The sequence below is a fragment of the Phascolarctos cinereus genome, unplaced genomic scaffold (genome assembly GCF_003287225.1).
Source record: "Phascolarctos cinereus isolate Bilbo 61053 unplaced genomic scaffold, phaCin_HiC Scaffold_726;HRSCAF=1367, whole genome shotgun sequence".
Classification (NCBI taxonomy): domain Eukaryota; kingdom Metazoa; phylum Chordata; class Mammalia; order Diprotodontia; family Phascolarctidae; genus Phascolarctos; species Phascolarctos cinereus.
This window is the reverse complement of record NW_027556098.1, coordinates 345,385,773-345,400,597: the sequence shown is the minus strand read 5'-3', so window position 1 is coordinate 345,400,597 and position 14,825 is coordinate 345,385,773. Positions and strand designations below refer to the sequence as shown.

At 36.3% G+C, this 14,825-nt stretch overlaps 1 protein-coding gene across 1 annotated transcript in view; it reads right to left on the bottom strand.

The window, feature by feature from the left end:
- The window catches only part of TRPC4 (transient receptor potential cation channel subfamily C member 4), a 271,822-nt gene that overhangs the window by 166,941 nt on the left and 90,056 nt on the right, over positions 1–14,825 (bottom strand). The window contains 1 exon segment of the mRNA XM_020970010.2: positions 13,354–13,758. Within this exon segment, the coding sequence (XP_020825669.1) occupies positions 13,354–13,731 (378 nt within the window). The 5' untranslated portion in view covers positions 13,732–13,758.

Sequence of the window (14,825 nt, the reverse complement as noted above, 5' to 3'; positions counted from 1 at the left end):
ACATTGCAGAAAGGTAGATAAAGACCTTATGGAAGTAATTGCTGCCCACCAATGAGAACTACTCAAAAACAGGAAAAAAAATATTGCCTCCAGAAATAACTGGTTTTCTTTCATTTGAAGACCTTTCAACCCTTCAAGCAAAGATTGTGAAATCACTAATTGGGTACGTACAAGAAAGGATTCTTGTACACTTATGGGTTGATCTAGATAAACTCTGAGGTCCCTTCTACCTCTTGAATCTCTGGCTCAGGGAAGATGGAAAGTCAAAATGCACCTAGCCACAATTCCAAAACAAATGATGACCTTCTTCTGAATATGACCAAAAAAAAAAATCAGCTTTTCTACCATTTACAATGCACTCTAAAATGTAAATTCTCCAAACATGGAGGGGAAAGAAATCTCTTCTAATGCTGTCACTTTCTCTCTTTATAGTAGCTCTTGCACTTGGATTCAGTGAATCACTACCATGCCTAGTGACCTAGAGAGCCACTAGTAACAATCTTTCTCTGGAACTCTTGATGCAATAAATCAATGTTAGAACAGAATTTAGGGGATATCATTTCACACACAAAATATCTGGAAGCAACTCTGACTGATTCTACTCTTTTACTCGATGCTGTTTTCCCACATGGATTCCCCATTGGGATTTGAAAAATCCCAGATGGATTTCCCACATGGATCCCAGGGAATGGGATAGGAGGAGATAGGGACAGGAGCTGTGGTTTGCAACTGTGATTTCATTGGTATGTGAAATTCCCTAGGTAAGAAAACTCCCTCTACCAATACAGGTTGGCAAATGCTCTGCAACATCTCTCAAATATATCCCCTTCTCTCCAGTTACACAACTGGCATGCTGGTGTTGATCCACATTTCCCTCTTACCTAGACTACTTTAATGGCAGGTAGGTGGCACAGTGGATAGAGTACTGGGCCTGGAGTCAGAAAGACTCATCTTCCTGAGTTCAAATCTCAGACATTTACCACCTGTGTGACCCTGGACAAGTCACTTAATCCTGCTTGCCTCAGTTTCCTCATCTATAAAGATGAGCTGGAGAAGGAAATGGCAAACCACTTCAGTATTTTTGCCAAGAAAACCCCAAATAGGGTCACAAAGAGTTGGGCATGACTGAAACAATTGAAAAACAACAGACTACTGTAAAAGTTGGTTGGTCTCCTTGCCTCGAGTCTTTCCTCAATCCAATCCAAACTCCACTTTGATGCCAAAAAAGATTTTCCCAAAGTGCAGATCTTACCATGTCACCATCTTCTCCTTTCCTATTCAATTAACTTCAGTGGCTGCCAGGTATTTCCAAAATCAAATATGAAATGTTATCTTTGGCCTTAAAAGCCCTTTATAATCTTACCCTTTTCTACCTTTCCAGTTTTCTTACTCTTTACTTCTCTCCATATATTCTACCACAAAGTGACACTGTTTTTGTTCCTTACACACATTTCCCAGTTCTTTGCCTTTTCACTAGCTGACTCCTAGCCCTAGTATGTTCTCTCTCCTCACCTCCCTGCTTCCTTGGCTTCCTTCAAGATTCAGCTTGAATCCCACCTTCTGTAGAAGGCCTTCCCACTCCCTCCACCCACTCAATGCCTTCCTTCTGAGATTTCCTCCTTATTTCCATTGTATATACTTCATATGTACTTTAAAAAATATGCTATATCTCCCATTGCAATAATGCTCGTTAATGGCACAAGTATGTTTACAAATCTATGGATCAAAATAGTTTGGGAAACATGGTTATAACAATTAGAAAAAAAGAAAGGAAATAAAAATACTCTTGATACTATGCTTGTATTGGGAGGCAAATTTGCAAAATTCTGCTCCTAGGTTGAAGTTTAAGATGAGCCCAAAGCTATGAGAGGCAGCCCCAAATGGGGCCAATTCTCCTGAAGTAAAAAAAAACCTTAAATTTGTTTATATAAAATGCTTAGATACACTTGGATGAAATGTATGACAGAAGTGTGAACTATTATTATTTTAGATTTCTCCTCTCAAATTAATTATTTTTAATTTTCTGCCTTGGAGGAATGAATAAATTAGGTAATATTTTCAAGTTTCTTTGATAGAGCTAAATATTTACATTCATATATGTCAAATTGTTTCACGTGATCCCATGAATTTTGAAGAGATCTTGGAGTTCATATGAAACGTCTGCACAGTGCAATCGGAACAAAAAGTTGATGAACCAAAATATAATGTTGGCTCTCAGCCAACAAAGTTGGATTCAAATCATAGATTTTTATCAGTTTTCAAAGAAGTACATTGATTCTGTTTCAAACTTTTGCATACTTTCCCACTCTCTCTTACTTTCTGATCTCCTACCCTTATTTCCTGCATTTTAAAATCTCATAGGATATAATTTACGTCTTAGGGATTATGCCCCCTACTGTGGATAAAAATACAACTGGGAAACTAATAGAAATAAGAGTGGGAATGAATGCTTTGTGTTAATGATTCATTTTTTTTAAACCTTTGTCTGTCTCTGCAGTCAAGGCCTAGACTGTAAAACTCTTGACAGCAGGGACTCTGTTTTTGTACATATGTTCCCCTCCCCAGTATTTTATACATAGAAGCCACTCAAGAAGCATTTAAAAATGATATAATGATGAAAGAAGAATGAAATATAATCATCCCCTGTTGTCATATCTCCCCTTCATTCTTCAGCCCTGCTTTTTTTTTTCTTCCACTCCCAAGTACCTTAATAGGTCTTCCCTACCTGATTAAGTAAAGTGAAGCTGTTAAGGATTAAAGAAAGGAACCCAGTGATGGGCAAGACTTAATAAGAACCCAACCTTAAAATTAGCAAAAGGATACAGTGAGATTCTACTTGACTTTTCAACTGAGGGGAAAAAGAGGCAAATAATTAACTAGATAAAAGAGAGAAAGAAGAAGAAATAAGCAAATTTCTAACAGGAGAACAAAAAGAATAATAAATTGGAGAGGGCAGGACTTAAGGACGAATGTAAAACAGCTGGGGGTAGGGGTGGGGTGAGGATAGCATCATCTCAAAATAGATTAAGCTAAAATACCTGAAGAGACACGATGATCTGTTTATAGAGGAAGATGGAAAAATTCCAATTTGGAGAAAAATAATAAATAATAACAGAGAAAATGTAAACCTTACTCTCATAATATGTTAGTAGTATATTTATATATAGTAATGAGTATGTGTCTATATACATATAGAAAGAGAGAGAAAAGAGGAGGGACAGATGATGGGGCCAGACATCTTGTGAATTCAGTGATCACTGCTATCACAGTACAATTGTACCCATCCCTTTGGTAGTGCCGTTGTTCAGTCATGTCTGACTTTCTGTGAGCCTCATTCGGAGTGTTCTTGACAAAGATACTGGAATGGTTTACCATTTCCTTCTCCAGCTCATTTTACAGATGAGGAAACTGAGGCAAACAAGGTTAAGTGACTTATCCAGGGTCACACAGCTGGTAAGTTCTGGAGACTAGATTGGAACTCAGGAATATGAATCTTCCTGACTCCAAACCCATCACTCTATCTACTTCGCCAACTGACTTCCTTTGTAGTAGTAACTACATTAATGAGTACCAAGAAGTAATATGTAAATGACAACTATAGCTGAGACTATTTTTATTCCTAGTAGCCTTTTCCATGCCTCAGTGTCCCTCCTTATCAAATAGGAACAATAATCTTCTTTTGCAGGCAAATCATTTTTATGTTTTTTTTTCAAGGAAAAGCATTAAATCAATGCTAAGAGGGGATGGTTTGTGTTTCTTATCTGGGTTGCTAAGTTCCCAGAAAGAGCTAATAGCTTTTGACCCTGACAGATTTCAAACAAATTCAATACATTTGATTTTCATAACAAAGGCTTTATGCTGCGAAGCAATATTGAGAAAAATTGGCAGGGAGGGATTGCTTGTCTCTGATTTGCTGGTTTTAGTACAGAAGCAAAGAGGTAAAGGCACTAAGGCTATAATAGTCCATTCTTTTGTTATTCAAAAGACCAAGTCACCCTAAACCAATAATATAGCATATTCATTTACTTTAAAATGTACCATCTTAAGAGAGAATTTTTTGCAGTTTTAATGATGGCTATTTTTCCAGTGATTTGTACTCCTACAGACTTACCTGTGTTGTAACTGCTTTAAATGCTCTCATTTTCTGCTACATGGAGTTAGCCACATTGGCAGCTTCAAAAGACTCACTAATAGAGAATTTCATATTGACTGCCATTCATTATAGCATATTCCCCTTCTTCCTGTAAAGGCCCCAGAAAGGTCACCTTAACAGCTGGCTTGTACTTGCTACTGGATGATAGAAGGTACATAATTTTCTGCAACTCAGCCTGATTTCCCAGATGAAAGGATATATCATATAGGAAATGATTAGAACATGATTTAAGCTTACTTCTTTGACATGATACTGAAAAGGAAAAGGTAGGAAGAATGCATTTTCTCACTTTCATCCCCCAGAATTGCTTTAGAAAGCAAATCGAAGAGGGAAGTCTGGATCATTAGACACAATCCTCTAGTTTCACTGCTTTTTTTGCTCATGTTTGAGATTATTTCTCATAGTAGCTAAAGGAAGGAATTCCTGAATAGTGAGTGATTTGGTAAACTCTGTTACGAGAACATTAGTCTCTGCTAATAGCAGATCACCTTACATGATAAGTCCTATGTTAGAATCACAGTGGAAATAAAGAGAAAAGGGAAAATTCAAGAGATATTTCAAAAATCTGGATTTATTTACATATCAACTATGAAGAATAAAGGAGAAACAAGAATTAGGAGCTTACCACTTTTTATCTTAATTTTTTAAGAGTAAAGGATGTCTTATATGTCTTAAGTTGACCAATATTGTTTAAATGCCATTATAATAGCTGAACTCTCCTTCGTATAAAATACTGCTAAGTGCCCTGTAAAGAGAGGTTATTTAAGTTACCCAGTAAAACAATTTTATTACAGATAACCCAATACAGAGTACCCTATACAGAGACTCTATGACTTAGCACATACCCTACATGAATACTTTAAGAAACAACTCCTACCTCTTATGAGACTCTGAATCAGCTATGATGAAAATTGGATGTGACCTCAAAGGACATGAATAAAATCAATTACATAGAAATAACTGAAAGGCAGGTAACCTACCAATTGATACCAAAAAATCTAAGTCACCCTCAATATTACCAGCAAGACAAGAGTCAATAGAAAGGTTCGCAGAAAGATAATGTAACTTCCTATCTGGGTAGAGGCAGTTCCAAGAAAGAATGTAAATCTTGTTATAATCCAACTAATTACACAGTGCCGTTAAATCCAGCCAAAAAGGGATTCATTCATTTAATAAACATAAATTGCTCAACAAAAACTTGAGGATCTACTATACGAGAAATATGAAATATTAATTTATTCACTTACAATGAAATAACAAGGAACCCTTAAGTAGTCCATAAACTGACCTGTGATGGATTACAGTACTTCCTGAAAGTTGATGTATAATTTAAATAATATTATTCAATTACCATGCAAAATTAAAACATTTTCTTGATATAATTACAGTTAAAAAGAAAGGTTTAATACACATTGAAAAAGAGGTTTCAGATCAGTCTTAAGTGAATTTTTAACTGAATAATTAACAATAACTTAGTAAAATTGACATAGGAAGCTAAATGTTGTAATATTTATAATGTCCCAAATTCAAAACTAATGACAATAATCCTAAAGGAGGAGTAGCACCATCTCCTATTAATATAAAAGAGAGATGTCCTGATACACTATTTGCAAAAATGAATGACAGATTTCAGAATAACACATTTTTCTCTCTCAAAGAAGAGAAAAAATATTAGGGAAGAAAAAAGACTGTAGAACTTGACTTGTGATAATTTTACTTGTAAGAGTTCTATTAGGTATCTTCCTAGAGGAGTACAATTTCTTTCTAGTAAAGAGACCCTATCATGCATTGTTTTGTTTTCTTTTTTTAAATCTTTGAATTATTTTACTTCTTTGAGGGTTTCTTAGTCAATGTTTATTTCCTGATTTGTCAGTTACTGCTTTCAGTCTTTACCTACTGGCATCGGCAGGTCCCATAAAATTTTACAACAAAAGAAAACACTTTTGGGGGCTTCACAAGGTAGACCTGAATGACATTTTTAGTTCTGATGACAATGAAGTAGAATCACTTGAAATTATTATAAAAGGATCCTATGTGTTATAGAATACTTGATATTAAAACTTTTTTGGGGGAGAAGTATTGGTTTTCTTTTGGAATAAATGAATTAACTACTGAAGACACCAGGATGATAGAGCTTGACATCCCAAAACATAATATCTGTTAAGTATATGACCGAAAATAATCACCAAATAGCATGTCACACTCACTATATAGGGTACTTATGGAAGGGGTTATTAATAATATATGGGGTCCATGCCCAAGGGATCCATGGATAGATTTACATGGGCACATAATTAAAAAACATATATTTTAATAACTGCATTTTGATAGAATTATTTCCCTTTGCTGTCCTCTATATTTTATTTGATTCATTTCAAAGAATTATTTTGAAAAGAAGTCTGTCCATAGGCTTCCCCAAACTGCCAGAAGGGTTCATAACACACAAAAAGTGCAAGAATCTCATTTAGGCTGTTTTGAACACATGAGCTGTTAAATTCTACTGGGCATCCCTAACACTTGGGGAAATATGGTGCGTGTTATACCAAAAGCACCTTATATTGCCACATTATCATTCCCCTACCAATATACCAAGAACTGTGATGTGAATCATTGTTTCAGGATTACAAAGTCAACTAAAAAGACATGATACTCTCCCCCCTTCTACCTTCATTTAAGTGGAAACTAGGAATGTACAAATAGAAAAGGAATGTTTGGCCAACAGGCAAGACATGAAAGAAATTTACCAGATACACACATGGTCTGGAATCTTTCAGATTCCTGACAGATCCAAACCTTTAGTGTCTTTGATTAATTATAGGGATTCAGACAAAATGCCTCCAAGGTGCCAGCACTTATTTCTGAGAACAGAATTTAGCTCAGTAGATGAACTTCTTCCAAGGCAAGCTCTCATAATAGCAAATATCTTTCCCAGATGCCCAATTACCATAGCAAACACAAATGACACTGGCCTGATTGAAACAAGCCATTTATAAGAATTATGGAAATCCATAGGTGAATATCCTTTGGAAAATGGAAGTAATATATTATATTAGTAGTAAGTATTAAAATAAAGTTTAATACTCCTCTTCTGTCTGCAATATTGGTCATTATCCTGAAGCATCTTGTTATTCCATGACAGCCAATGACATCTGTTAACCATAGTATAAGCAAATGTTCAATAATTTTATTGCCACCACTGGGGAAATAACTTTTATTTCTGTTCTGCTGATAGGAAAGAAATTGAAAGTGTTAAGTCCTACATAAGTGTATGCCTGAGATATAGTTCTAAATGACATTGCTCATCTTGAATGGGGAAGAGGAGTCTGTGGCAAAAGTGGCCTAAATATTTCCTAATTCATTCAAACCAGCTTTTAGTAGTCCTTATTACATATGAGTAATCCTAAGACAAAAAAAAAGTAAGATTAGCATAGTCTAGACTTAAGGGTTCTTAACCTGGGATCCATGAACTTTTTAAAAAATGTATTTTAATAACTAAGAAATCATTGATAACTTGGTAGAGAACAATTCTGGTGGAATGCCAGATCAGTCATAATTTTAGTTAGGAGTCAGATTTTAAGGAGTTAAGAAGAGCGTGAGAGGATAAAAAGTGAAGCTGCATATTACAGATGGCCTTTTCAAGGAGTTTATCCACAAAGAGCAGAAGTGATATAGGACTATGGTGAGTGGGATGGCAGGGTCAAGTGAATATATTTTTCAGGATAGGGGAGAAATGAGCATGATTATAGGCAGTAGGGAAAAAAGCCAGTAGAGAGGGAGAGATTAAAAATAAGTAAAAGAGTGGCTGTGACAGACGGGACAATCTGGTGAAAAAGACAGGAATGAATAGGATCACTTGAGCAGGTAGAGGGATTAGTCTTGGTAAGAGGAAAGTCCACCTGGTCATGTGAGACAGATGTAAAGGAGGAGGAAGTGGTAGAGAGCTTCTGAGTGATGTAAGATTAGGAAAAGTAGAAAAGAGGGAATTCTTGGTGACTGACTTCAAATTTTCTATAAAATGGAGAAGAGTTCTCAGTTGAGAAGATAAGTTGGAGCCATGAGAGGTTTGAGGAAAGATGAAAGCTACCATGGAGAGTGGGATAGTGAGTTAGGTTGGATTGCCCAATACCAGAGAGGGCCCATTTGAGGTTATGCAATGTAAGTTTGTGGTGGACCCAATCAGAAAAGTTGTATGATTTTCTCCAATTTTATTCAGAAACATACATATAGGAACAAAGCTGGTAAATGGTTGGAATCATCCAAAGCTGAGTTTTGACAGGGTGTAATACGTGAAATGATAAGGATTCAAGAGAAGAAGACAGTGTAGAATTGAATTGGTTCACCAAGGAGTCAAGATGGAGAAAAAGAGAGACTGGAGCTAGTGCAAGGAATATGACCTGGAAATAAGTCAAAGGGTAAAGAGATTAGAGGTCATGATGTGGACAAAGATTAGAGTTGTGTAAGGGAAGGCAAAGGGAGAGATGATTCAGCAGATTATGTTTGGATACAAAGATTTCAGAATTCTTGAATAATAAGGTGGACATTTATCGTTGATGGCAAGATCAAGGATATGACCATCTTTCTATGTGGCTGAAGTGAGATGGAGTAGGTAATGGCAAGTGAAGAGGTTAGGGTTTTAAGAGTTAAATATGTATGTGGAAGTCTCTTAGTATGATGTAAAGAGTTGGTGTGGAGAGAAAAATTGTGAGCCATGTACTGAACCCATTGAGGAAGAAAGGGGAATGACCTGGAAGTCTGTAAACAATAGCTACTAGGATTTTGATTTGGTGATATAAATAACATTAATGATTATAGTGATATAAATATCACTAATCTCAAAGGGGTTAATAAATGCTAAAGGAGAACCTGGAATTGGTAACAGGTACATTTAATGATCGCAAGCCTCTCCTTGAAACATTAACCCATGTTTGATTCAGCATTAAGTAAGTTAAGGGTAACTGGATGTCTCAGTGGATAGAATACAAGGCTTAGAGTTAGGAAGACCCGAGTCCAAATCTAGCTCCCAAACTCTTATCAGTTATGTGACCCTGGGCAAATCACTTAACCTCTGTTTGCCTTAATGCACTGGAGAAGGAAAGGCAATCCCAAAGTAACAGCCACATTGTTGGATGACTAACTTTGACAGACTCGGCTCTTCTCAGCAACGCAAGAATCTAAAACAACTCCAAAAGACTCATGATGGAAAATGCTGTCCACATCCAGAAAAAGAACCATGGAATCTGAATGCAGATGGAAGTATGCAATTTGCTCTCCTTTTCTTTTGTTGTTTTGTTTTATTTCTTTCTCGTGGTTTCTCATATTAGTTCTACTTCTTCTATACATCATGACTAATGTGAAAATTTGCTTAGTATGAATGTATAAGTGGAGCTTATATCAGATTACACTTGGGGAGGGGGAAGAAAGGGAGGGGGAAAAATTTAAAACTCAAAATCTTATGGAAGGGAATGTTGAAAACTAAAAATAAATAAATTATTAAGAAAAGGAAATGGCAATCCACTCCAGTATTTTTTGTGGAGGCTAGCTAGGTGGCACAATAGATAGAATGCTAGGCCTGGAGTCAAGAAGACTCATCTTCTTGAGTTTAAATCTGGTCTCAGACACTTACTTACTGGCTGTGTGACCCATGGCAAATCTCTTAAACATGTTTGCCTCAGTTTTCTCATCTGTAAAATGAGTTAGAGAAGAAAATGGCAAACCACACCAGTATTTTTGCAAAGAAAAACCCAGATGTGGTAAAAAAAAAAAAAAGAGTTGGACACAATTAAAAATGAATGAACACATGTTCAAGGCCCTGGGAATAAAAAAAAATTGAAAAATGAAAAAATCCTCTGATCTTGAGGACATGCATTTTATTGTAAACTACATTTTTCTTTTAAATACCCATATTCTTGTGGAGCCAAGATGGTGGAGTAAAAAGGTAGTTGCTCTCACCCTCCCCTATCAACCTCTGAAAACCCAGAAAATATCACCCCAGAAAAAAAACCCTGGAACAGCTGAACTCAAAGAAAGATGGGGAGCAGCAGTGCAGCAGCCCAGCAAATGGGTCTCCCAGTACCTCAGCAAAAATAAGCACTACAAAGGGCCCCAGGTGGATAAGCACCGTGTAGCATTCATCTGAAAGGGACTGAAGAAAGCAACCTAGAGTTTTCCTAAAGTCCCAGTCTTGCTGATTCCAACCCAACACCAGGTAAGCTGTCAGAACCCTACAGCCTCCAAACCCAGGTGGTAGAGGAGGCAAACACCAACACCTGGGCCTCTAAGTGCCTCAGTGAGGGCAGGGGAACTGGTGGAAACTAGCTCAGAAAACCACCAGGTATCTCGGCACTCTACCACAAAGGAATCTCTCAGTGCATTAGCAGAAATGAGGGAGGCAGCATTGTAAGGGGCCCCAGGAAGATACACACCTTGCAGCACACATCTAAAAGAAGCTGCAGAAAGCTAAAGAAAAGGAAAAGCAGGCCATCTAGGATTGCCTGAAAGTTCCAGCCTTGCTGATTCCAGCCCAACACGAGGTAAGCTGCCAAAACCCTACAGCCTTCTAATTGCCAACATAAAAGGCCCCAGCAAACAAAGCCAATGACAAAGACCTAAGCTCCCAACACAAGAAACTTAGGTCAGTGCCCTCTGTTCCCCAGCAGGAGAGCTCAATCTCTTTAAAGGCCAGGGAATAAAGAAACCATGAGTAAAAAGAAATATACCACAGATTCATATTATGAGAAGAGTGAAGAACAAGACAGAAATTCTGAAGAGGACAACATTGTCAACAAACCCACATCTGCAACATCAAAAGGGAATATGAAGTGGTCTGAAGCTCAAAAAGCCTTCTTAGAAGAGCTCAGGAAGGATTTTAAAGTCTAATGAGAGAGGTAGAAGAGTCCTTCAAAAATACAATTGGCCAATTGGGAAAAAAAAAAAGATACACTGAAGAAAACAAGTCCCTAAAAAACACAATTGGCAAACTGGAAAAAAAGTACACTGAAGAAAACAAATCCCTTAAAAATACAATTGGCCAATTGAAGAAGGAAGTACAAAAACTAACAGAAGAAAACAATGTGTTAAAAACTAGAATTGGAAAGTGGAGACTAATGACTCTATGAGAGAGCAAGAATCAGTCAAACAGAAACAAAAAAAATGAAAAAAAAATAGATGAAAACATAAAATACCTCATCGGTAAAACAAACGACCTGGAGAATCGATCCAGGGCAGACAATTTAAAAATCATTGGACTACCTGAAAATCATGATGCAAAAAAGAGCTTGGACAGTATCTTTCAGGAAATCATAAAGGAAAACTGCCCAGAAGTCCTAGAACCAGACGGTAAAATAACCATAGAAAGAATACACTGCTCACTACCTGAAAGAGATCCCAAATTGACAATGCCAAGGAATATAATAGCAATCCAAAATTATCAGAGGAAAGAGAAGATGCTGCAAGCAGCCAGAAAGAAACAATTTAAATATCATGGAACCACAGTCAGAATTACACAGGACCTTGCAGCTTCTACATTAAAAGACCGCAAGGCGTGGAACATGATATTCAGTAAGGCAAAGGAGCTTGGATTGCAGCCAAGGATCACCTACTCAGCAAAAATAAGCATAATTTTTCAAAGGAGGAGACGGATATTCCACGAAATAGGGGGACTTCCAAACCTTCCTCATAAAAAGGCCAGAGCTCAACAAAAAAATTGATCTTCAAGTACAAGATTCAAGAAAGACATAAAAAGGTAAATGGGAGAGAAAGATACAAAATGTTGTTAATAAGGGCAGAATGTTTACATCCCTACGAGGGAAGATAACACTTGCAACTCTTGAGAACTGTATTGTTATTACACCATATTAAAGGGGGTGGATATTTGTTGACTTTGATGTAATAATTTTTTAAAAAATCTAATCAAATGTGTTAAATGGATCCAAGTAAGTGGATTAGTCTGATCTTAGAGTACTTACTGAGAAAGGAGGAGACAGACAAGTGTAAATTACATTAAAGGAAAAGACAGAAAATCCTATTACAGCAGAGGGAAAGAAGGGAGGGGGGTGAACATTGTTTGAACCTTACTCTCATCAGATTTGGCTCAGGAAGGGAATAACATAATCAGGTATAGAAATCTAACTTGCCCTATAGGCAGTAGGAAGAAAAAGGGGAAAGAAAAGGAAGGGGGGATAGAAGGGAGGGAAGAAGCAGTAAGGGCAAAGGGGAAGAAAAGAGAAAGGGATAATAGAAGGGAGGAGAGACTGAAGGAGGTAGTGGTCAAAAGCAAAACACTAGTGGGGGGGAAGGAGAAAGGAGAAATAAAAGGATAAATAGGGGAAAAAAGGATGGAGAAAAAGACAGATAGTAATCATAACTGTGAAAGTTGAATTGCTATATTTTTTTTTCTCTTCTGTTGAGTTTTGTTTCCTCTTTCTGATGGTTCTGCCTATTGGTTTTAATTTTTACTTACAACCTCACTAATGTGAAAATATGTTTAATAGGAATGTAAATATATAGCCTATATCAGATTGTGTGCCTTCTTGGGAAGGGTGGGGAGGAAGAGGGAGAAAAATTTTAAACTCAAAAGCATATGGAAGAGATTGTTGATAAATCAAAATAAATTAATAAAAAAAATTTAAATTAAAAAAATAAATACCCATATTCTTATGGTGATAATCTAAAGTTATGAGTCATGGAATGCTACGATCTTGGAAGAATAAAGGTTTCAGTTATCCCTAGGGCAAGAAAAGTATTCATGGTAATAAAAAAAATATGCTATAACATATTACCAAAGAGAATTTTTCAGAGGGAGCAATATAAAGTTTGTCATCATAGATGAATAAATAGTAAAGAAGGTGGGCCAACCATGAGGCAAAAACAAAGGACAACTGATAGATGACATATCTTCTCCAATTTTACCTACACAAAGAAGAATACTCTCAGAACTCTGAATAGAGTCCCTGTATTGAATATACAAGAAAACATGGCTGTGATTGGTAAGGGATAGAAGGCATGGGTTGGCTGTGATCTGGAAAAATGAAAGGCCACATCTATGTGATGGATCACAGATCCTTCAAAGTATATATACAAGCATTTTCACCTCTAACTGCTTATAGTTGGTTCATTATAGTCCTTAAGATCATTAGGTTCTTTAACACCCACAGAATCTCATTTGGAAGACTTGTGATTAATAGTGATAATTCTGCACGTACCTGTTTCTCTCCACTAGGTTTCTTGTGGTTTAATAGCAGCTCCACAGCCCCCACAACTTCCTTTCTTATGGCATGTAATAGAGCATCTCCAACATACACATTAAAACTTAAGAGCAATTCAATAAGCTCTAGGTTCTCATTTTCAATCGCAATAAGGAGAGCAGTCCTTCCAAGGGGATCAATGCAATTAATATTAATTTTAAAATAGATTTCTGCCTCCTCCAGGGATTTCTTGACACTGGCATAATCCCCCTTCTCCACAGCATTCAAATAGGCTTTCTCTGATGGTGAGAGTTCAGATTCTGCTCTTACAATCCGAAGAGGGATGCGATCTCTGTAGGGAGCATTGACATTCCTTTTGTAGTAGAACTGAGCCATGTTTTATGCCATGTTATTTCTCTGAATCTGAAATCACACATGAAACACACAACACAAACCATAATATTAGTAAGAAGGCTCTTATGAACTGCAAGAAATCTTATTTGACACATTTAAAGCTTTTTGCTCATGCCAACATCAAATAAAATTTTGTTTTTAAAACAAATATTATATGCATTAATGTTTCACTTTCTGAAATTGCAAATTAGAATTGTAACTTTCACTCTATTTGATTTTTAGCTATTTAGAAATATACATTTAAAAGCTATAACCCAAATGGCATGCAAAGTGGTTGATGTACAACAAATTATTTGAAATATAACATGAAAGTTACTCGTGTAGCATAATTAAACAGAAGATGGGTCTATGTATTTGTGGGAACTACTTATAAGACGGCTGAAGATGTGCATGCTTGCTGGAAGAATTCCTCAAAAATCAGAATCCACATTTTGAATGTAATCCCTTAATTGAACCAGGTCACGGTTGATTATATCAGGGGAAATTTCTGAATGATCATTTTGGCCATGATGTCAACCAATTCAATTTAAATTTATTAAGCAATTACTGTGTGCAGAAGTGACATAAAGTTCAGAAGAGATAAATCTCTATCCTTTTAAAGCATTTTTGAAATTGTAGCTTACCATTACTTTAGAAAAATAATTTTCCAAAGCTTATAAAAATCAGTTTGGATGACACAATTTGCTTTGGCCCTGGCTACATTTCCTAATGGTATCTAACTTAGATGTTAATCATTCTTTCAAACTTTTAGTGTCATAACTTTTTCTTTTTCTCAAGAAAATTCATGACAGGAAATGCAAAATTGACGTTCTTGATGTTCTTAGTAAGCAAAGCAAGGTATCTATGATTTATCAAAGCAAATTGAAGTAATCTTATTTCCCAAAGGAAGGGAGTGGGTAGCAAAGGACTAAATCCATAGACAGTAAATTATGACAAATTTCCCTTTCATCCCTTGATACATCTTTTTAACTTCAGGACTATGATGAATCCATCAAAGTACAGAAACCATTAAGCATAATGTAGGTACATTTTTATTCAATGCATTATTTTAAGATGCTAAGGGGATAAACCATTAA